A 23,408-nucleotide genomic window follows, 5' to 3' on the forward strand; every position below is an offset into this window, starting at 1 on the left:
TTGAGGATATCAATACTTGGGACATTTTTTCACTCTCACATTGAGTTACAGATCTCTTGTTAAAGTCAATGACAACATGTACAACTATATACAGTATATATATTTAATATTTTATTGTGTCATCATCTTTATATTACAAAGTTAATTTACAATATTCCATAAGCAGTAATCATATTCCACATTCAATACATGAATATCTTTTTATTTAGCCTGGAAAGAAAAAAAATAAGAAAAACAGACCAGGCGCAACATATAAAGCACCCCCCCAAAAAAAATTCAAATTCAACAGTATAAGACAAAAAGAAGATAAAGTAAAACTAAATAAATAAATATGTGTACATATTTTTGTAATCTTGCTCTGACCAAGTCCCATCTTTTTTCAAATAAAATAAAATGCACAAATAATTTCAGTACAATTTGAGAAGCCTGCATTTTGTTTTTGAGTAAGATCTTAAATTTAAATTAGAAATTAATTCCCATCATTAGGTTTGGCACTTGAGACTTCCTTGGAGATGATTCCCCCACACAGATGTTGTTTTTCCACCCTGTTTTGCTGCACTTTTAAAAACTCTGCAGTCCAAAATCTTATCCAGGGTACCAAATATAACCGGGGCCATAGAGAGAGAGAGGGGCGGGGGTGGGTGGGTTGGTGGGGGGGTTATATATATTGAGCTGAATATTGTAAGCAAGTGGAACAAGGTACAACAGTATACAGATTGTCCTCAGCTTTACTTTTAGCTTTGTACTTCCACCGCAATTAGCAGGCGCCCTTTTGTATTCACCTTTCACTAATAGCTGATACATACATATGTATTCATAAACAGCCCACATAGCGTCAACCCTCTCCATTTGCAATCTCACGCAAACCAAGGCTAATGGAAATGTTTTATGGTGATTAGCTAATAATGGTGTCTGCTGACACTTTGCTATTGATTGTCTGAGTGGAGAGGTCAAAAAAACGAAAATAGCAGCTTTGCAACTTGGACCGAGTGACAAAGCATTTTAGAAATGTACAAAGTGCTTTACCTGCATAAGGGACTATCCCCAGTGATTATGTTATTATGTGTTATTTTGAATAAACTATGAACTCAAATCAACAACCAATCAAGAATATTCATATTCATGATTGATTCGATTTTATTTTCTGGGTAATACCTTTCTGTGTAACACACATCAGTCTGATGCTACTTACTAAAATATAAGCTATGAATTTACTTTATAAAGGTTTATATCAAGGTGATACTCCCACACCCTTGTCTATTACCAGTGTTGACAGCCCACTTCTGCAGTGTGAATTTAAAGTAACCACCAATTGTATTTGAATTTTGCCATAGTTTTACAATGTGTTCTCATGCAATGCTCGTATTCTTGATTTGTGCTATACATATGCATGGCCAGCTGTATAACCACTGCACTAAAACAACTTTGGTTAAAGTGATGCTGAACTTTGGTAGTACAATTATTACAATTATTGGTAAACATAGTATTTTCTTCATTCCATCATGAAAGGTTTAATAAACATAAAGAAAGGGATTCATATAAATACAATTCAGCAGCATGACTAGCTTTCATATATTGTCAGATTCTGCTTTGTTCGCATTCGTTTATGTGTTAGAAGTGTGATTTTCAGACCTGTTCCTCCATACAATAGCAGTGAATGGAGACAGGAAAAAAACGCAATTCTCCAATTGTCTCTACCGGAGCATCAGATATCAGAGGATCGCTGATTTTGGGGTTATATCATGTCCAGGAAGCTGCACAACCCATGGTACTACCAAAGTTCAACATCACTTTAAGGTTAGGGTAAGTTCATGGTCATCAGAAAAACCTTTACTGAATATGAAACTTTACTTACTGCAGAAAACTTCACAAGTTGGGAATTAAACGCGGATGATCAGATTTGAAGCAAAATGTATACACTAGGTTGCATTACGTTTCGTATCTACAACTACTCACTCGATATGAGATCAGGCTGAGTTTTAAATGAAACAAACTGTATCCAGTGAAGTCAGGAATAAGTTATTGATAAATGATTGCTTGATTGATTTGGCATTTCGTGAGCTCGGTTCTATCTGGGTAGAGTACAGCTCTGCGATATCGAGCATCAACGATTTGACACACCATCTGACAAAACTGTGCCTTCTATGTTTTAAATATTTAACTCCAAAATGTTCTTATTTAAAATATAACACCACAGAAGCGTGAAGTAACATTCAAAGATCATGAATATGTGGATAACTCAATTTTGATAAAAAAAAGTCAGATAGAACCTTATAATTCAAAGCTCACAATTTGCAGTTGCGTCTAGATCACATACATTTCTTCTCTCATGACCATACTTATACACAGCATCGTGACACATTGGCACCTGTGTAATCATTCGTTTAAACGCAGAGGAGGGGAAAAAGCCTGGAAACATTTTTCCTTGAATCCCAGGGGGAAATAGATCAGCACCAACCTGGCCAGGATGACAATTACATGTTAATTGCATTACACCCACTCTTTGCCTTCCCATTTAACCAAATGTAATTACAATAAGGGAGTTGTTGATTTAATTTCACGGATGGCCTGGTGTCATAGAGGCTCTCTCGTCATTGCGGGCGGATGCAGGTCTGCCGTGTGCTCGGGGGAGACCTACAGTTGAATCAGCATTTCAAACCCACCGAACCATGGTCTAGTTTAGCTTGAAATGGGTGCCATGCTCCAAAATGTCCCCGAATGGTGGACGCCGCAAATAGCAAATGTTCTCATGCATGATTTAGTGAGTGATTAGACATCACAAAACTCATTTTCCCAGACTCATCTTCACACCAATGTTTATCCTGTTACCTCCATTTAGAGGAAACGCAATTATGTCCCTCAGCTGTATTTCATAGCCCTGCCTGTCCCACACATATGAATATCAATGGCTTTCCTTGACATTCCTTTGTACCATATTATAAACTATGCTATACATTCACAGCACATAAGCCATACCAGTGCATTGCCCATAAACGAAACAAAGGCAACTGGCACCATTTCTGGCTTGTTAATTCCGTGAGATTCTCTCTAAACACTTTGTGCCTTGAGCATTTCCGCAACATTTTGCAGCCGGCAACGTGGATTTAAAAAAGTTTAAATGGAGATAGTTCTACTTAAGCGGGATGCTGAAGCTGCTCTAGCAGTGAGGCTTTACATGATATAATATGGCAGCCAAGCCCAATAAGACACGTTCCCAGTAAACAGCATTTGTCACTTTTGCAACCACATGTGGTGTAGTTATGAGGCCTTGAAATAGAAAGTGAGAATTACCCCACGGTGGCGCTTCGCCGGGAGCCCTGGGGTCCATTAATAACCTGGCATGTGCGGCAATATGTGCCACTGCATCTTTTATGCCTCTCGGAGCGGCCCTACTGTTTCTGAAGGGTCTTCGTGAAATAGCCAGAAGCATTGCCTAATTAATGGGCTTTCTCACTGCAGAATTAATTGCTTCCTACCATGAATGCAGTCCCAGCCCTATCAGACGAGGTTAAGGCTGCAGACTTTGACGGCCCTCACACGAAGAACAAGAGGCCGTCAAATCATGAGAGATTGCAGCCGAGAAGTCGGAGACAGAAGCAGAGGAATGGATGAGGGCAGCGAGAGGGAGATGCTGAGGGTGTGTGTGGGAGTGTGGGGTGGGGTGGTGAAAGGATGATTGAGACAAGCAATCAGTCCCACCGCAGGGAACAGAGGGCAGGCAGGGGGCTGTTGCCCGCGGTTACGCTGCTAAGTGTGTCAGTCTCTCCCTCTTTCCCTCGCACGCGGATCAATAGATGAGTGGAGTGCGGCTTGGAGGTTCTGGCACACACTCTGACACGCCTTCTTAATCCACTGTGTGATAACCTGTGCCATGGCGATGTATACCGCACAGGAGATGAGCAAGGGGGGAGGGGGGTGTGGGGAGTGGGAGGGGTGTTGCTATATCCACCCCGCTGCGTAGGCTTTAGGGGAAACTGCGCTTTCATTACCCGGAGAATTAAGTTTGCTCGGTTGCTATGGTAACTGTGATTATTTGCATTCGCTCAAATAACATTAGCTGTATCACGCGTACAGCATCTAGCTTTTTATTTTGTGCTATTAAAGCGGTACGCCTACTTGATGAAAAAAACTGAAAAGATTTCCTTTTTGATAACGCTTTTGATATACAGTAAGCACCCCCCCACCCCCACCCCCCTCCCCTTCAGAAAAAAGGCATTCACTAACTCTGTGCTGGAAGGATTTTCCCTTAGCCCTAAAATTAATCTGTCAGACAGCAAAGATTATCTTCCTATCTCGCTGTGCTCAAACATGGGAAATGCTTATGATGAGTAAACATTATCACGGATTTAATTAACAGATCCCACACTTGCATTGATCCGTGGGAAATATCAATTGCACTGGTGTATTTAATTAGTCTATATCTTTGCCCTTTGTGTCACCAGGGTTGATAGAGCGCCATGCTCTGCAAATTAATCTTCATCAGCAAAAGACTTGAAACAAAAGCATGATTGGAATAAAGAAACTGAGAAACTAAATCCCCCTACTTAGTATTCTAACCCTCCACACACATATCTTTTCACCTCCTCTCCAATGATGTTGTTATATATTGGCTGGGAGTGAGTACACAATAGATGGATTAACCTGAGCTCTCACCTTGTGGAATCCCACCATTTATAGATTGCCTTTAATTACCATTGAGAATAAATAAAGGGCCACAGAGGGCAGTTGATTATAAATTCTTCAGCAAAAAAATCAATAAAAAAAGTTAAAAAAAAAAAATCAATGGGATGATATTATTTCACTAGTTTTCAGTAGGGTTGGGCCGAGGGACGATGCCATCGTCTGTCAACAAAAACTGATAGCGATGATGGTTGAGACATTGTGATGGGAAAGATGATAGTTTATGTAAATTTGGCATAGTGTAGTAATGGGCAAGTAGTAGCCACGGTATACCATAGCAGAACTAGCTGTGCGCGCTTTTAACTGACTTTTTTAGGCTAAAAAAATCCTAGTTCTGCTTGATATAACAAAGTAACAATGTAACTCGCCACTTGTACTATAAACCTGTAGATGAGCGAACTCTTCTCCTCTCTCTGCCTGCCATTTTAGGAGAGAATAGCTTACATGCCGCAGAAAAAAACTCACACTGTCTTTTTGAAATACCCTAAGCCAGTGTTTTTACAGGTTTTAGTCAACGTAGTGTACATTACACTGTAATGCAAATGTGCATTACAGTGAGTTATACCTTTAAAAATCCAATTCCAATGCTATGGTCTTGTTATCAAAGATCCAAACCATTGTCCAAGTTGGTATGAAGTGTGCACTTGTCGGTTTTCCATGTAAAAACCAGTTTAAAAAAGTTGCGATAGCCTAGCTGGAAGCTAATGTTGGATCAACTGTGCAAGTGCAGCGGAGAATGAGGGCCCTGGACAGCTGAGCAGCTTTCTGGCCAGAGAGTGTCAGTATGGCAATAGGAGCGTAAGACCTCTGCATGCTCAACGATGCTATCACCTGTCAGCGATTTGTGGAGCTGCATATTGTCTGATGCAAGGAGCAGATCGGCCCAACCGTAGATTTCAGTCCAGTTTCACTTCCAACTTGCTGCAAACGTGAGTATCACGATAACGTGAAATATTATAACATTGGCAGATTTTTTCACCTAATTTAATGCTTCTACCAGTAGAATTTGAAATTTGATGAGTAAGGCGACCCCTTGAGTCACCACTTACGCCCCCCAGCCTACAAAATTACATCAGACTTCGCCTCTCTATGTCGGTCTTGAACCTCTTCAGCTCTCTCCAACCAGTGAATGTCTGACCGATTCACTCCGGTCTTCCCCCAGGCTCTGTCACCCTCCTTCTTTGCTCTTTTTGCCTCCTCCATCAAAGGCTTCTTTTTGTGTTTTATTGAAGAGGGTACAGCTGTTGGGAGTGGTGTTTTTTCAATGGCTCCACCATCTGCAATTTTGAGTAGCTTCATGCTGTTCATTGAAAGTGAGGCAGTCCTCTTCCTGTTTTGGTTTATGCCTCATTCATGTCATATCGGAAGAAGTGGAAGAGCGGGATGACACTGCTACAACTTGGAAGCGCTCACGTGTTTAACTCGTTGGGACGTCCACATCCAAAATAATTGTATTTATGCATTTAAAATGATGCATAAACGAACTGCAGTAGACATTACTGGCTTTTCATAAACAGAGTTGATTGCGTTAGTGTGAACTGATCGTTATTATTTTTACAATCGACTGCTGGCATCGGTGGATTTGCTGCAGTGCATGTGGGAGGCCACAAAAACTACGTCCTACTTGCAATTACAACTAGAAGGCTAACGTGAACATTATTTATGGTAAATGTGATATGAAAGAACACAGCAACCAAGAGTCTCTGTGATAGTCTCATTTCCTGCAGTCATTTCATTTCATTTAAGCCAAAATTAATTAAAGAATGATATATCTAGGTCAGTGGTTCTCAACGTCGGGTCCGGGGACCACCAGAGGTCCTTGAGGGGGTTCCAGGGGGTCCCCAGCAAATTGATGAATTGTTAAACTTCAGCATTATTTAATTTACAAGTGAACACAATTAGAGAATGTAGAAAAATGACTATTTTGATCATAGTTTCACTGTTATCTCTCTACCTACAATACAGATAATCATGGAATTCTCGACAAAATCATATCTAACAAAAAAAATATTCTCAGATTTGGGTCCGAGAGACAAAATCTCATCAAACTGGGGTCCGTGGCTCTAATGTGTACTATATTAGGGTCCTTGATATGAAAAAGGTTGAGAACCTCTGATCTAGATAATGTTCTTACATGTAGCAGCTTTAAGGAATAGGGAAAAGATCAGATTTCAAGACAACTTGATTAAACGTGTTGTTATTTATATTTCCGGCAATGAATGACTAGTATGATGATTCAGTTAAGAATTTTCATGAGAAATAAGAGAAAACATTTTTGCTTCCTTGTGAATGGCCATTGAAAATCCTTGAGCTGGTCCACCTTGACCCCAAGATAAGAATTTGTTTTATACACAGCGCTCCGACAATCCATAGAGAGCGCCGTGTTTTTCTTTTTTTTTTGACAAATCAAGGTGAGAATGATCTTCCTGCAGATAGAGCCATCCTTCTCAAGTGGAACGACATACAGCGCAGTATCTCTCTTGCTTGTTAGGTTTTCCTGTCTGCAAAGTGTGTTGGAGTTCGATGCAAATACATTCATGATTTCGAGGTGTACAAGGTGTGTGTGTGTGTGTGTTGGGGTGAGTGGCCTGTGTGTCCTTAATTAATGCCATATTCAATTTGGGTCTGTGCTTATCATTTGTTCACCATTATTCATCATCATTAATACATGGCAAAGGCTGAAGGTTAAGGCTAATTTGTGTTCTCTCAGACAACTGGTTTCTCTCTCTCTCTCTCTCTCTCTCTCTCTCTCCCTCTCTCTTTCAATCTCTCTGTCTCTTTCTCTTCCTAATGCCATTTTAAATTTGGATACCAGGTCCGTTTTACTGACTGGCAAATAATGTCAGCATACCCGCACGGAACGTTATTTATGCTAATCTAATAATTAGCTGTAGAAAGTTGATGAGTACTCAGGGGTAAAGGAAAATCGCTGGACCTGATGCCCCACCTGGAGCAGTTACTGGCAAACTGCCCTCAATTAAAGTCTTTTAATAAATGACCCTACACCTCTCTGCATCCTGGCAGGGGCTCGCTCAGAGACGGGCAGCCCAGAGGCCAACCCCCCCAGAAATAAATTATTAAAGAACACTCCACAGTTTGAGATGACTGTAAATATAAATGACTGAATGATTCAAAACTTTGATTGTTTTCAAAGTAACCTCGCTGACAGCAGGCTTGCTTTAGTCACAGCTTTGCACAAGAGATGAACTACTTATGGATTGTATTTGTATTGTGCTTAGCTTGGTGCGGCTTGTTCAGCTTTACTGCAAATGCCAATTTATGGCAGTGACATAAAGCAACATCAGATCAAGTGCCTCAGAAGAAGCCATTCAATTATAGCATTGTGAATATAGACATTAGAATTTTTTCTTGGCTTGAAAAATCATTCACTCTTTTGTTTCAGTGTTTTCAAAGTATATACGCCATGTAAACTTTTCCATGTGTCTTTCATATTGCATACAACTCCTCAAGATTTCACTCAAGTTCCCCTTCAACTTCACAAAAGGAAGAAAGTCATTATGTGTCGATCATGTTCTGTTTCCTTTCTGCCCTGTTTCTTATAGGTTTAAGATTTAGTCAGATGTAGTCAGGCTTTGTACCGGAGGTCTTTGCATTGCTAAGATCACTTATCTGTGATCTGTTTAACCCAGTAGAGGTTCATTACATTTATGTAACAGTTTTGCCATGTAGCTGATGTTGTTATCCAAAGCATATTAATGGTGCGAGATAGGTCAGCAGCTCAGTTACTCAAGTAGGAAGAAGCCAGTGCTGTAACAGAACAACTTCTTAAAGGAAAGAAAACCCTTTGAGACTCTTACACTGTTGGACATTAATCTGTGTTCTTCAGTGCATTCCAGGAGTTATTTTGTGATGAAGTGTTATAATTTACTTTTTGGTGTTCCAACCTCCCCTCAGCCTGTCTCGTCTACTTCTACTTCAGTTAGTGATTTCTTTAATGCTATGATATTAATGATTTTTTTCAGAATGTCTTTCAACAACCCCCAAAGAATGTACCTGAACTTACTGCTTTCAAATCAAAGCATGTACTAAATATAGCTAGCTAGTTTTTGAACATTAGGTTGTGTCTATGATGGGGTCCGCGCCCCTTACTCAAACCGTAACATGTCTTGTTGCTGCATTGCAAATTGGCCACTGTCACTGGAGAAAATAGATACCTCTGCCAATTCTATGATGGATTTCTCCCTGTAAGGTTTAACGTCGGTGCAAAATGGTGAGTCTAGAAAGAAGCCCTTTGCTCTTTGATTCTGAGGGACTGACACCAAAACCTTTAAGGTCAGGTTTAGGTTTAGGCAACTAAAACAGCTTTGTTTAGGGTTAGGTTCCTAACAAAACACAGCCATGATTTCCTAAATCATGGTTGTGTTTTATTAGGGTTTGGTTTTGGTCATGTAAACTTCACTCACAGGAGATTTTTTGTTTTGCATGAGCTGGGACGTGTCTCCTTCACATAAAAGTATTTCTCTCACTTTTCGAGTACAGAGCATGTATTTGCATTTTAAGACATCATGCTCATTTCACAAAATTTTGGGAGACCAGGCTCCATCTACATTTGGCCAGTTATGGTAGTGTTAAAGTGTGGGTGGATTTTTTCCTTGAAGACTGAACGCCTGACAGAATGTGTCTGCATCTGGTTGGCCAAGACAGCTAAATGAAACCCATTTGAGAACTTTTGGCACTGGACTGCCGGTCAGTGCAAGCTCATCTAATTGGCCCTTAGGTGCGCTACATACCTGCTTGCCACAGAAACATCGAGTAAACAACACTTCTTGTCAAACAAACTGCTGGATGTGCACTTTTCAAACTAAATGGGACTTATGCATCTGGGATGATATTGCTTTGCAAACAAACTACAGGTAAACGTGTAGCTTATTTCAATTTGATGTATTCAAAAAGACCCAGGGAGCAAATTATAACAAGCTGTTAAACTGCTGCACAATTTAGTTTCCGTAAGTTGAAATTGACAATTACAAAATTACATAATGGGAGTACTTTGGCAGCTTTGCCCAGTGCCTAGTCAGGGGTGCACCTGTTGTAGGGCTTAGAGCTATGAGCATGGAGATGGTGCACACAGCAGCCAAATCTATCTTCTATTATAACTGGAATCCAGCGGTTGCATTCTTCCTGCTGGGACTGACTCCTACTGTTGATTAAGTGCAGGTTTAATCACTATTGAGGCCTTGTGTTGGCAGTGCGGTAGTGGGCCTCGCCTCCCACGACAGAGAATAAGCCTCTGGCTGATTATAACACACGAATGCTAATAACACGATTCATATTTCATACCTGGGGGTTGCAAAATGTCTTTCTGATTATTTTGTGCAGTTTTGCAATAGCTTGAAGGAAGGAGATTTTACAGCTTGGCTCAACTGTGGGAGTGGGATGCATGCTGTCAACAAGTCCAACAAAACAACAAGTTGGTAAACTACTACAACGAGTTGGTAAAGCCTCTGAGAAGCAACACAAACGCTTGTTCTTTTCACCTGTTTCAGGAGAGGAGAATACACCTGGGTGGTTATGTGGAGAGGACGATGGGAAGACTATGGCCCCATTCTGGTGTCCACTACTTGCCTGTTGTATGCCTGTCTTTGCCACTAAATCACCAGACAGAAAGGTGAGTGTACTGCAGAACCTCAACATCAAAGAAATAAATTACATTTTTAAGATGAGAACAGGTTTACTGTGCACACTGAAGTTTCTAAAGACCTAAGTCAGCTTCATTCTCCCTTAACGCCTGGTTTAACAGTAGGACTTACTAAATTGGATTTGATGGAGGTCTTTCCATATTTGTATTCCATGTGTATAAATATGAACAGTGCAACACCTGCTAGGCACCAACTTGTTTTTCAAACAATGAACTATTTAGCATAAAATTGTTGGTTGTTACAGTGGCACTGCTTGCACATTTTTTAAATAAGGAGGGAAACATTAGAGTTTTCAGCCCACTCATGTTCTGTTGTGTTAGTGTCCATACTACTTCAGTAAAACAGACAATAGACTGGACTTGGGTTACAGCCAACGTTATAGCCGTAACTACTAAACCAAATACAAAATCAAATACATGGGGCACAAACATATGAACTATATCTTCTGTATTTTACCTCATTATGGTGCAGACAATTTTGGTATGAGAGCATGTCTCCCAGTGATGAAGCTCTTAGCAAGCTATAGTAGGAATATTTTGTTTTGCTTACAGGAAGAAGCAATTCTTATTTTAGTTTATTTTTTATCCTATTTTATGCTTTGTGACCACTGCGCCTTAATTTGGAGAGGATGTAAAAATGAAGGTGATGACATTTTCAACTGCATAATCTCATAATGACTGTCAAAGTTCAAAGTTGTAATCCACTGCATCTTTCAGAGCTTACCATTTTTACTTACAAACTTAGTGTTTCTCTACGCTCAGTTAGGAAAGTGCCCCCTGCACTCAACTGTTATCTGTCAAAGCAATTTGAGTTTTGTGGAAGCTAGCTCCTCCTCTTAAGCCACCATTAGCACACAGTGGTGGCAGAATTTTTATTTTAGTGAGGATTCTGTTGAAAGAAATCATAGTGCCATTTAACACAGTCATTTCCCATTGAAGGCAATCAAAGTGCACTTGCCCTGCCCTAACAGCTAAAAATACATTGTCCCAGGGATGATCTCACTCAAAAATGCCTAGACTATAGGAATTACAAGGTGACACTAGAGCATCCCCTCAAGATGCCGGCTGAAGAATTTGAATCGATACAGCCTGTTAAGACGCAGAAGCCTCCCATAGATCAAATGGTCAGCACAGGTGAGAGACAGACTAAAAGGGTTTTGGGAGTCAGTGAAAATGGTATGAAATCAATTTGCAGTGGCTGAATGATGATATTTCCCACTACATTTTCTATCGCTATAATGCAGTTACGGGTCTTACTGAGCAAGGTGGGTGGTGGGGGGAGCCAAATTACCATGGCCACCAGGGGAGGATGTTATAAAGCGATCATGCAATTATCTTAATGGCTGTGGGATACCCAAGCATAAATCAATGTTCCAACATTAGATTAAGACCTACACACCAACCCATAGTCTACTAGCCATGTGGACCAGAAAGGCGGGTGAGGTGCAACAGCAGCTGGAAGTGTGGAGAAGTGTGCCTTATACATGGTGGGGGATTTCCCACAGGATCTCACAGACCTTCTGGAGTTTTCTGCTAAAGTCTGTTACACCTGGCTGGAAACAGAGCCAAGTCAATTAATATATTTGGAGCCAGCGGGACCTTGCTGTCTCAGAGGATCTGCTCACGTTCTCCACTTCTAGCACAAACAAATGAAGCACCTGAGCATGCATGTGAAGGGCATGGCAGCCATGTCAGTCACGTATGTGGTTTACCATGAAATTGTCTCACATGGCTGTTTTCTCCTCAGGATAACAGGTATCAATGTGAACATGCATGTTTTCACATGCATACTAGTTACTGTAAAGGGCCGTAACGGTCGGCCATGATGTTGAGGCTAATGTGTGCATCTGGAAAGGGCTTTGTTTATGTTTGTGTTGGTGTGTGTGCAAGCGCGTGTGTGTGTATGCGTCTGCATATTTGTGTGCATGCTTGTTTGAGTACATTCTTGTGCACAACTGTGTATCACAAGACTGAGTATAGTGTAGGAATGAAGGCCTGGGTTTCAGAGAGCTGAAGAGGTAAGCAGAAGTATATTTTCAATTTTTTGACTAAAGAGAAGGTAGCATTAAATGGAGTGACTTTAAGTCCTTCATGCAGAGCAGACTGTGATTAGGGGCTTAACTCAGCAGCAGCCCCCCTCTCCCTCTCTGTGTCTCCATCCCTGCCTCAGCCACTGCCTCTGGGACACACACGCCTCTCTGTGCCAAAGCTCCGCAACATCTCTTTCTCCAGCTCTGGCAGCTTCTCTTGGCAGTCTGAGTTACAGTGAGTAGAAAGGATGAAGAAAAGGAGAAAAAAAAGAAAACCCAGATTAAAAGAGATGTGGCCGAAGGGGCCGAAGCCATTTCCTACAGAAAATAAAGTTCTAAAGCAGCGTAGCATGAACAACATGCACAGGTCACCTAAGGGAGCTCAACCCACTGCTGGCTGCGCGTTGCTCTGTGCACCCTGGTCCACTCAGTGGGAGCTGGAGAGGGCTACTGGGCAAACTCGTTAGGCACCACAGATAAACCTTATCACAAGTCTCTGTTGAGTGAGAACAGCGGGGGCAGACTGACTCCTCTCCATTTCTCTCTTTCTCTCTAATTCTCACTCTCCTTCTCTCTCTCTGACACATACACTCGCACACAGAATCAGGCACCGTCTTGCTTAATAGACGAACCACATCCTGATGTTCCTTGTTGGTTAAAGAGTCTGTGCACGCTCTGTTTTAGCTGTTCACTGCCCTCTTTGCCATTTTGAAAGATGAAACAGAGCAGGTTTGGCAGTTGGCCCAAAGGGAGGGTGTGAGGTGGTTGGGCAGAGGGATTATTAGGAGAGACGATAGCTGGCATGGTGACAGGTGTATCACATTTCTAAAAGGGACAAATCAGTCACTAGAACAATAAAGTACAATTTTGTTTCAAATTAGTAAATGAGTTATATGTGCATGATGTAGAGATGTTAACAGGACTGATGCCTTTACATGAGCAAATACATTGACTTTCCGCTTACAAAAAAAGGATTGTATTGTTTTACAGAAATTGAAATACGTTAGTTAAGAAATGGCTGTTATTTTTAACTTTGTTTTTAAGTGCAATTTGTGATGCTGGAATATACCACTGTACCAAAATGACCACTTGGCCAACCATTCTGTATGCAAACCCATTGTCCCCAGAAAATTGAAAAGTCTAGGAATAGTATTACTTTTCATTTCACTGGAAGCCTTAATAGAGCTCTTTTGCTGGCATGGGTGAAAATGACATTTGCTCTCTGTTAGTATCTGGTGCTTAACTAAGCTGGACCACATCCGCTGCTCCCTTTCATCTCCCAGTCTGACTGCATGAGTCTTACAGAGATAGGGTTTGTTCCATCAACTATTTCTTTCAGTTCAGTCCAGCGGGCTACGCTAGTCTGAGTCCTGGAGGCCAAACTAATGGATGTATTTATGACGGCCAACAATCCGACAGCTCAACAAGCTGTACAGCAAGTGGCGCTCCATGGCGTCACAGAGTGCACTGGGAACTGGATCCCTTAAATTATGTGCCTTTCTCTCTCTGGAGGACACATATATTTCCTTGTGCAATTTATTTCCATATAAGCGCACATTCAGCAAATCTTTGAAGAGGATAGATGCCTTGTTTCTATCTTGGTCTAGCCATTCTCAAAGGGATGTGCACATGTGCAGTATTTCACGGTGTAAAGACTGGAATTCCATAGCCTCATAATGATTCACAAACTATTCACATCTCCTTCATTGTGGAAGGACCTCAGCATTTCTAAAGGGCTCTTAAAGATCCAAGGCTACAAAGACTTTCAAAATAGTGAAGGGACATGTTTCCAGACTCCGTTTATGAGGCATTAGGAGAGGACAGGGTTGAGGATGGGTGCTATGCCAGAGCTCTTATAATACCTTGGGGGATTTCATCATGTATGCTTTGAAGTGCAGAATGACAAACTGGAAAAAGGGTTTGGGCTGCATCAGGGTTAGCTTCCTTTCTCTTTTTCTGAGAGGATTAGCTTCTGTGTCTCAGCTCAGAAAACGGAAGAGCCTGTTCACATCTCACCCCTAATACACTGCACTAGTTTACATAGATCACATAGATCGGCATTTTTATTATTTTTTTGTATGTGCTTTGGTTTGTTTTTGTAGGGCGGTTATGTGGTTTTGAAATCCATTAAACACACTGTGGCGACATTTCTGTGTTTGTCATGTGGTGCAATCACACTGGACTGGGTCGCTGGGGTCTGTGCTTGTTTACTGGACTAGCTGGTGTTTTCGGGGCATGTTGTGCATGTCCCTCCAACTCGCTGTCTCATCCATCTTCCCTGCTGATGGAGTGATAAGAGAGCAGGGGTGTGCGTTCAACTAGCCGTATGAAAGTGACTGGGAGTGCAGAAATGAGCTTGTTGAGCGGCGTCTCCGGCGGTAGCAAATATGTTGTGGGCTGTTTTTATAGCAGTGTTTGGTGAACAACTGATTTACGAACATAATGACTCAAAGCTTCTACTGCCAAGATGAAGAAAGGGGCTCGATGTGAAGGCTGTGCGATGTTACGCTATGAAATATGGATCAAAAAGGAGAAGGACAGAGTGTGAAAAGGTGGCCTTTCCCTGATGCAACACCCATCTGATGATTTATTTCTTCTCAGCCCTCCAGCCTGTTTTTTTAGGTAGAGTCGTCATGTTGACACCTTACGCAATGCTTCTCCCTCTGTTTTTCTTGAAGGTCGCTTGCTTCTTTTCAGAGTAGCACATATCAGCCACCTCTCTGATTTGTGGTGAACAGATGCCACAGCATGGATTAAAAGCTCTTGCTCAACACACATCCGCTGGGGCGTAGCAGCTCCCTTTCTATTCTGCAGTGATATCCTTCTGGCAAATACAAAAAAAACACAAACAGCAAGTGCTTGTGTGTGTTGTGAGAGCGCACACCTCACTCACACACCGGTTCCACATCCCTCTTCAAGACAGGCACGTGCAGAGGGGGGGGGCTATGGGTGCTTGGGCACCTGCCCCTTTTCCCTTAATTGAATATAATGCCCCTTCCAATCTAAATGTATTATTTTATTTTAGGCATTTTCCGAATAGTTACTAAATTGTAGCTACGAGCGAAAGTATTTGAGCAACTGCAAAACACAAATGAATCTTTTGCGCAATGCATTGCCCCTTTCTCTGTCCTTCTCACATGTGGACGTTCCCCTTCTTAGCATGTAGGCTGTAATTGAATCAGTGTAGCTAATTGATACTTGGACCAAATTGACTATTGCTAGCTAGTTTGATGCTGCTGCTAATATTGACTTTCTCAGCCCAGTAGCCCAGATTCTCTCGTTTGCAAACATTATTTTTTCATTTTACATATTATATAGTGAGTGGCTGCAAGACGCCCTCGAAAGCAAGAAGGGCGAAAGTAAAATAGAAAGTAAAGCCGAAGGCAGCTATGGGACTCAAGACAACAGGTGAGAGGCATACTGGGGAGTCAGGGCAGCTAACTTACCTTCATCATGCAAGGAAAAAAATAGATTTAGTGACTTTATCTTAAATTCTATCCAATGAAGATTGTACTATTATGATAAAAAATAAGATAATTGAGTATTCATCACTAATATAGATATATATATATATATTTTTTTTATTTCTTTATTTTTATTTAATATTTAGCACAGGCAGACAGAAATGGGAGATGAGGGGGAGAAAGAAGAGGACAATGAGACAGAAACACAAGAGATGGAAGCAAATATAACAGATGAATAAAGTTAAGGGATAGGCTATAACAACACCGCAGATTCTTCCACAGATTGACACTGTTGATGCCCCTTTTTTCATTTGAGCACCTGCCCCTGAAGAACTCTCTGCACCTCCCTGCTTCAAGACCAGCGTTTGGGATGTTACTTCCATTGCATCGCTTAATCAGATATTTAAGATAATCTTTGTTGGCTTTTCTGTGACTATCATGATTAAATGAATTGTGATAATGACCAATAGTGCCAATGGTGCTATGCTCTATAGCTCCATTTAAGCTGTTTTCTATTGGTATATTTCATTATTTCCCCTCCCACTGCTTTTGAGAGTAAGACAATTAGGCTCAAGTCTTTTGCCGATGTGGTATCTCATCAGAGGTTACTCCTCGGTGTAGTAATGTAGGGACACGCTCACAATGCATTTTCTGCTTCTACCTCTTAATTCACAACCTCGATGTAATGTATTTTCATGAGGAAAAGGTGAAGAAGGTTCCTTTGCAACAACAGAAAATGAATTACAGCATGAGGTTCTTTTGCAGCTTGGCTTTTAAAGTCTATATTTTTTTGCTATAGTGGGTGCTCACCAAATTTCAAGCATCATACTCAAGGCTTCAAGGCATGAATATTCAGAACTGAATTAGATACTTGCTATCAAACCGAGGGGAACTGACTATAAGGAATGCAAATAATGTTGAAATGCATGGTCACTAACACATTTCCATGTTCTGTACAAAAATAATGAGGAAAATCAACATGAGATGCCGTTCAGAAACCTAGATTTTTAGCAAGGATTGGTCTGAAAAAATATGGAGATGTATTTGCTAAGGAATTCAGCATACCTTAGGCAACCATTTTAGTTTGTGGTTTGGTTTGGTTTTCCTTCCACCAAAATTCCTGTCCAGATTTCTTCTATTTTTATGAACAATTTTCCTGCTAAATGCTTTGAGAACCACTTTTAGGGGGAAAAAAGCCTTTTATATAAACTGTCCTTTCTTCTGAAAGTCTATTCTAATTGACCATTTAGGAACCACTCTTAGGCTTAGAAAGCTTTGTAAATACAGCCACAGATCTCTCCACATCAACAGCCCACTGCTGCTCATCCTCTGAGTTCAAACGGGGCAAGCAGACAAGCTTTTGGCACGCGGATTATGGGAATGCAGGAGAAAGTGTCAATCTGATTTCTCTGTGTGTAGCTGGATCACAGCAGACCTGTCTCTGGAGCTGATATGGCCCGGCCCTTCTGGTCACTGTGGCTGGGCTCAGCAGAACCCAACGCCAGACACACCAACGTTGTCACTGTCACCAATACAGGGGGCATTGACAGCACACAAGCTCTAACTGCTTAGCACTCCCGATCAAAGCGGACCTCTCAGCGGGGTCAGGGCAGAAGTCAAACTTTGGCATTCGCAGAGAATGACTCTGAGGGAGTTGTGACAGTTTCCAACGTCTTGGCTAATGTGCCAAGAGTGTACCGAGGTCAGACTTTCATCTTCGTAGATCTGGATCTCTACTCTCTGCCAGCGCTAAGCAGCATCAGCAGTCAAGTGTATTGAACTCAAGTAATGGCTTAAGTCGAGCGGCTGGCGGGACTCTGTAGAAGAGAGGCAAAAATCAGCCTCCTGCGCATTCTTATTTTGTCTTCCACAGCAGGTCTGCAATCAAAAGATGCTTTTTGATTGGGATGTACCAAAAAACTTGGACTGAGGCAGATAAGTGGGAAAAAAGGATTAGGGATTTCTAATTTGTTGCTGTAATTACAGGATCCACATGGTCTTTGTGACTACTGAGTCGTTTTTTCACGGATGCAGAGCTCTAAAGAGACTTAGATTCATTTGTGTATGTTTGGTTGCTTTATTGTGATTTAGACGGTAATTACGTAGTAGTTACACGCTTTGTACTACTCTCACTCGTGATGATACAGCCACAGCACATACAAGCCTGGCTTCCATCCATCTCCCCCCCCCCCTCATTGCTCTCCTCGCCAACAGAGGGCAGTGTGGTGCCTGGATACAGATGCACGGGGCAACCACCACTTGACAGCGAGGTCATCTGCAAAGGGGCTGATCTGTTGCTATGACAGTTAACATAGTAATTACAGGGAATCATGGGATGCTCTAGCAGTGCCTCAGAGTAGAGTCCTCCTCTGGCCCTGGGTTTCTGCTTGCTCTGTACTTGTCAAGATAGCAGCGCAGGAACAAATTGTATAACCAGAAGGGAAATGCCGCAGATCTACTAAATGTGCTAATTCGGTCACATTCTTCCTTTGCGATTATACACCAATGTGGAAATATGATAGGCAAAAACTGCATCAATTCAAAAGGAAAGCCCTCTCTCCTAACCCTCTCCCTCTAATTCTCTATTGTGCCATTCCTGTCTGTTGCGCTGACTTGTTCTCTCCTTACATTCGCTCCACTAATTAGTCTGTCGCTCTTCCTTCTACTTGCTTCCAACACATGGACAACTGCCAACCTGGACCTGAATGCTGCTTAAATCATGGTTGTTCACCAGCATAAGAGGTTTAAGGGCAGGTTTTCTTTACCTTTTAAGCTCCCATTTTAAATAGCTCTGCTTGTTAATTTACAATTTACAACCTCACCATTTATGTAATACACAAATAATTTTTGTGCGTGTTCTCGCACATGTTAATAGCTTGTTTGTCTGCAGCATAGAGATTTGACTTGATGCTGCTTTGCTTGGCCGGGTTTGTATTGAAAAACAGATTCTTGAACTCAGTGGGACTACATGGTTAAATAAATAAAAATAAAATATTTGTCTTACAGTATCAAATTACAGGGTTGAAGCAGTGGACCTTGTGTGGCAAAGTGTGGCGAATGATACAAGGTTTAAGCGTGATTAAGAACCACCAGATTAGTATTTTTGAACCAGTTGTGATTCCTGTGTGTCTCATGTTGTTCCAAGCAGGCCATCACAGCATTAGGTTCCAAGGATTGTAAGGGGCAGATTCAAACTCGGGAGGTGCTCCTTGATGTGCTGCGCTTCCTTGGCAGCAGTAGCCATAGCCACCACATGGCCCGGAGTCAGTGGGCACCAGAGCCCCCTTTGTTCTGAGTTCCCTGCCATCTGATATAAAGGATTATAGAAAGCCTCTTCCACTCTTGTGCCCATGGTTTCATCTCGGACCCCATGCTGACAAACAGTTCTCTTTCAGGTGGGTAAAGATCTGTAGTCCCAACGCTTGTCTGGCCCTCTCATGCAGATGTCTCTTGTGTCTGGCAAAGGGAAGGGGAGATGGAGGAAGCGATTGACTACACAGAGAACTTTTGGCCTGCAGTCCTCTTTTGAACCCATTAATGCAGGGGCAGTACATTGCTTTCATCCGGGCGAGTTGGAACTGCCATGGCCGCAGGAGTCGGGTGTGTGTGTGTGTGCGTGTGTGTGTGTGTGTGTGTGTGTGTGTGTGTGTGTGGAGAGGGGGCATAGCGACATAGTGAATTTGCATCACATTAGTTGGTGCGTGTTGCAATCGTTCAGCTAGGAGCTGTGAAGGACACGAGGAAGAAAATCTGAGTCGAGTCATGAATATGAGTTTGTGATGTCCTGGCAATGTCAGGCCGTGGCTCTGAGCGGCGATATGCAAAACCACTCTCCAACTTCATTCCACTTATTGCTGATATGATCTGTGGCATAGCCAGGGGAGACAGGGAATCGTTACTGTACAGACAGTGGTTATTAAATTGAAGGAAATGTCCTGAGCCATTTTTAATAATAAGCTGATAGCCATATGGTTCGCCTCAAGTCCTAACCACCTCTAAAAGACCCCATACGAGCCAATCAAGAGTTAAAAATCAGGTTGTCTACTCGGTCCTCTCCTGCAGATGGTTTAATCTTATTGTCTTCAAATGACTTTGAATATTCTGAGCATAATGCAGCCCTGCAAGCACAGCAGGTGGTTGGCCCTTTGATCTCTGCTTGTAGATGCTAGTGGAATTTAAATCACTGGGTGACATCAAGCTCATGAAATCATAACATCAGCTGCATGTTTCAACTTTGATCCTGCCGTCCTTTTGTATTAGATTCATTAGTGGATATATTGGAAAACAGATAATAAGCAAACAACACTTTGCTATCCCTCTGTGGTTGTGCCATGGCTGTGTGTATGTCCGTGTGTGTGTGTGTGTGTGTGTGTGTGTGTGTGTTGAATGGAATATGTGCAGTACATATTTATATCTATGTTTGTAGGGCGGGCCAAGTTACCTGACTGCTACAATTCATTCCTAACCTCCGTAAGAATATTGTGTCACCTTTTTAAATGAAATAATCCACTTTGATTCTCCCCATCAGTAGAATACTAAAACAAACTCACAATACCATGCTGAGAATATCAAAATGAAGATGAGACTATCCTCCTTTCTAGCATAAAACTTATTCTACCATTCTCTCAGAATTCGATTGAAAATCACTTTAAAGGTCGACTGTACGCCCAGTTTCAGTCCCTCTCCACCTACCCCACTAGTTTGAAAAATGCAATGAAATGGGCATGGAGAGCAGCGGTGGAGAGGAAGGAAGGGAGAGGCGGAGCGGCTATCATATCAGTGTGATTATGTAGAGTCTAACTTAAGTAAGACACTACGATAACATCCAATGACATTCACCAACTTTTGATCTTTAACCCTGGAAAAAAGAGAATTGTCGATTTAGTGCCCCAAACATCAGCCGTTCAACATATGCACTTATACATGGAGGTAATGCCTAGTATTAGGCTATTACTGTCTTCTTTCTCAAATAACACCGAGATATCAGTTACCATCTCAGCCGCATTTTATACTTTAATGAAAATAGCGTATCTGCACGTAAACTGACGCTATTTGACACATATTTGGGGTTGAAATAGTTCTCTGCGTAGGTGTTGGGTACCTGCCCAAGAATCTCAACTGCAAGTCTACGCGGAGTGGCGTACTCTGATTGGCTGATCATAGGGGCGATCATGACGGCATCCAACTCTTCACGCTCCAACTGCTCCAACACATCCCATTCCTCCAGCTGCATCGCTATACTTGTGTCCATGTTTGTCGTCATGTCTGTTTCCTGTTTCACTCTTCTTCTATGTTTCGTTTTAGTGCAATATGATTTTTTTTAAACACTGCCACCCTGTGTACGGGATTTCAATGACATGCTACACGCACACATCAATGCAGTTATAGTATAAAAACTTAAATGTAAGCACCGCAGCGTTCTTTGCATTCGTGCTTTACTTTACGTTTGCATTACGTTCAACTATAAAATGCACTTCAGAAAACATTGATACAGAGACATAATGACAACCTAAGAGACAACAGGACCTCACGTAAAAACGATCAGATCAAGACATACTATGGGCAGTAGACCGAACATATCACAGAAACCTGTGCCAGTGAAGGAGTCCCGCTCTTGCATGGCCTGCTTCCTTGGTAACCTGGGCAGCATCTTTGTAAAAACTCTCATGTTACCAGCTTGTTTAGTGTGCACTACCTGTAGCAGTGCCTTGGTTGTAAGTAATTTCAGGTTGACTGGTGATTCACTCTGTGGCCGTCCTGCCTGTAGCCCCAGGCAGTGGGGCTGCAGCGGGGAGGGAGTGCCAGCACCAGTCAATTATCAGTTAATAAACAGTGGAAGTTTTCTATTAGTGCCTGTTAGTGCGTGTAAAAGATTGTTGGTATGTGGAATTGGAGGGAGGCACTGTGACTATGGAATTAGAAAGGATAGAGGCATGTTTTTTTCCCAGAGTCTAATATATAGCACCCGATTCTCTCTACGCATGCCTTTCTGCAGCTCGTATTTGTTATTTCATTTTTAGTAAGCTATACAGCACAGTATATAATATTTACTAACTCATATTTTTTTTTTCTTTTGGACAGTCCAGAAATGTGTGCTCAGGAATTTCACTTCATGCAGTATTTCATAAGTGGCTATAGAGCGCACTTTCCAATAAAGAGAATCCATTACATAAGCATGGTGGGAGCCAAACAATGTGATGCCGGCTGCAGTGTGTCTTGTCATTGATAACATTATGGGCCCCTGGTGAATTTGATGCATGGACCCTTGTAGAAACAAGCAGCGATCGTCACACATCTAATGTGTGGCAAATTCCAACACAGTGGAGTGCAGATTTCACAGTGCTTACAGAGGAATATTGCTGCAAGGAAAAACACTCCACCTGAGTAGCCTTGGGAAGTAAAACAACATTAATTGGATATGGGGAAGTCATCCTTACCAAGGGGACACCAGTCTGACAGTCTAAGCCAATGGTATGAATAATTAAAACAATAGAATGTCATTGTAGACAGCTAACAATAATAGAATAACATAGACCAGACCACTGGTATACAGAGCCAAGAGGTGAAGTAGGATGCAAGAAGGTAGAGACAAAATGTTTTAATGGTATGGTTGCTATGGTATCCTGCAGGAACTGGTGTAATTATGCACATTTCACATTTATCTTACGGAATGGCTGTGGACGATCCTGCACAAACCATTGCCACCTGGAACTAGCATATGGGCTGGCGCCCCCTTGGGGTAATGGGTGGGGCGGGCTCTCTGTCGACCATTGGGTCATTGGTAACCAGCAGCTGGGAGGCCGCCCTCTCATCACATCAACAAATCTCGCTTTAATTAGCTCACCTGCCCGTTCCCTCCCTTTTCCTCCCCACGCTCCCCAAAGTCCTCCATCAAACCTCCCTCAGCCGCCTCACCAGCTCACCTTCTCTCATCCTGCCTCCCCACCTGGGATTTACCTCTCAGCTTCACACCTACACACACACACACACACACACACACACACACACACACGTCTGCACACACATGCACACAAGCTCAGTGCTATAAACAACACTGACAATTGACTTAGAGAAGCCTTGTTTCACATTGATTTTTAAATGGTGCCTCACTGATACCATATTAGCACTGGGATCGCCAATGATATGGCCATTGCTGAAGATCCACATGTCCTTTGTGCCTGTCGATATACTTTGCACATTCACAGGTGGTGGAGATGGTCTCACAGTCTTTGTTTTTATGCTCACCCTGGCTGTTTCTATTGGCTGTTTAAAGAACTTCAATAAGTGGGCCAGCGGTTTACTGTATTGATCATAGTCACTGTCTACACTTTAATGGGAGCACAATCTATCCCTGCCTTATTCCTGTCCACAGCCCTCCACATATAAACAGTTGTTTTATGTAACATTTGAAGGGTTTCATTCGATAATGATGTTCAATTTGGAAAATAAAGACATTGCTTGATGTTCATGATTGCTTAATTGTGTGGATTTAAATACTGCTTTTTTTTTATAAGCAAAGTAGTAATGTTTAACATATTAAGCAAAATGGTGTAAGTCATTAGCAGATTGCTAATC

At 41.9% G+C, this 23,408-nt stretch overlaps 1 protein-coding gene across 1 annotated transcript in view; it reads left to right on the forward strand.

Annotated features, from left to right (window-relative positions):
• LOC139648235 (rho guanine nucleotide exchange factor 10-like protein) overlaps nucleotides 1-23,408 on the forward strand; it is an 80,340-nt gene that overhangs the window by 30,358 nt on the left and 26,574 nt on the right. The window contains exon 13 of the mRNA XM_071524289.1: nucleotides 10,188-10,309. Within this exon, the coding sequence (XP_071380390.1) occupies nucleotides 10,188-10,309 (122 nt within the window). The remainder of the gene's footprint in view (nucleotides 1-10,187; nucleotides 10,310-23,408) is intronic.

Source organism: Centroberyx affinis, unplaced genomic scaffold, assembly GCF_046629955.1.
Source record: "Centroberyx affinis isolate AG114_WGS23_722 - 3 ecotype Tasmania unplaced genomic scaffold, CSIRO-AGI_Caff_v1 ptg001173l_1, whole genome shotgun sequence".
Classification (NCBI taxonomy): Eukaryota; Metazoa; Chordata; class Actinopteri; order Beryciformes; family Berycidae; genus Centroberyx; species Centroberyx affinis.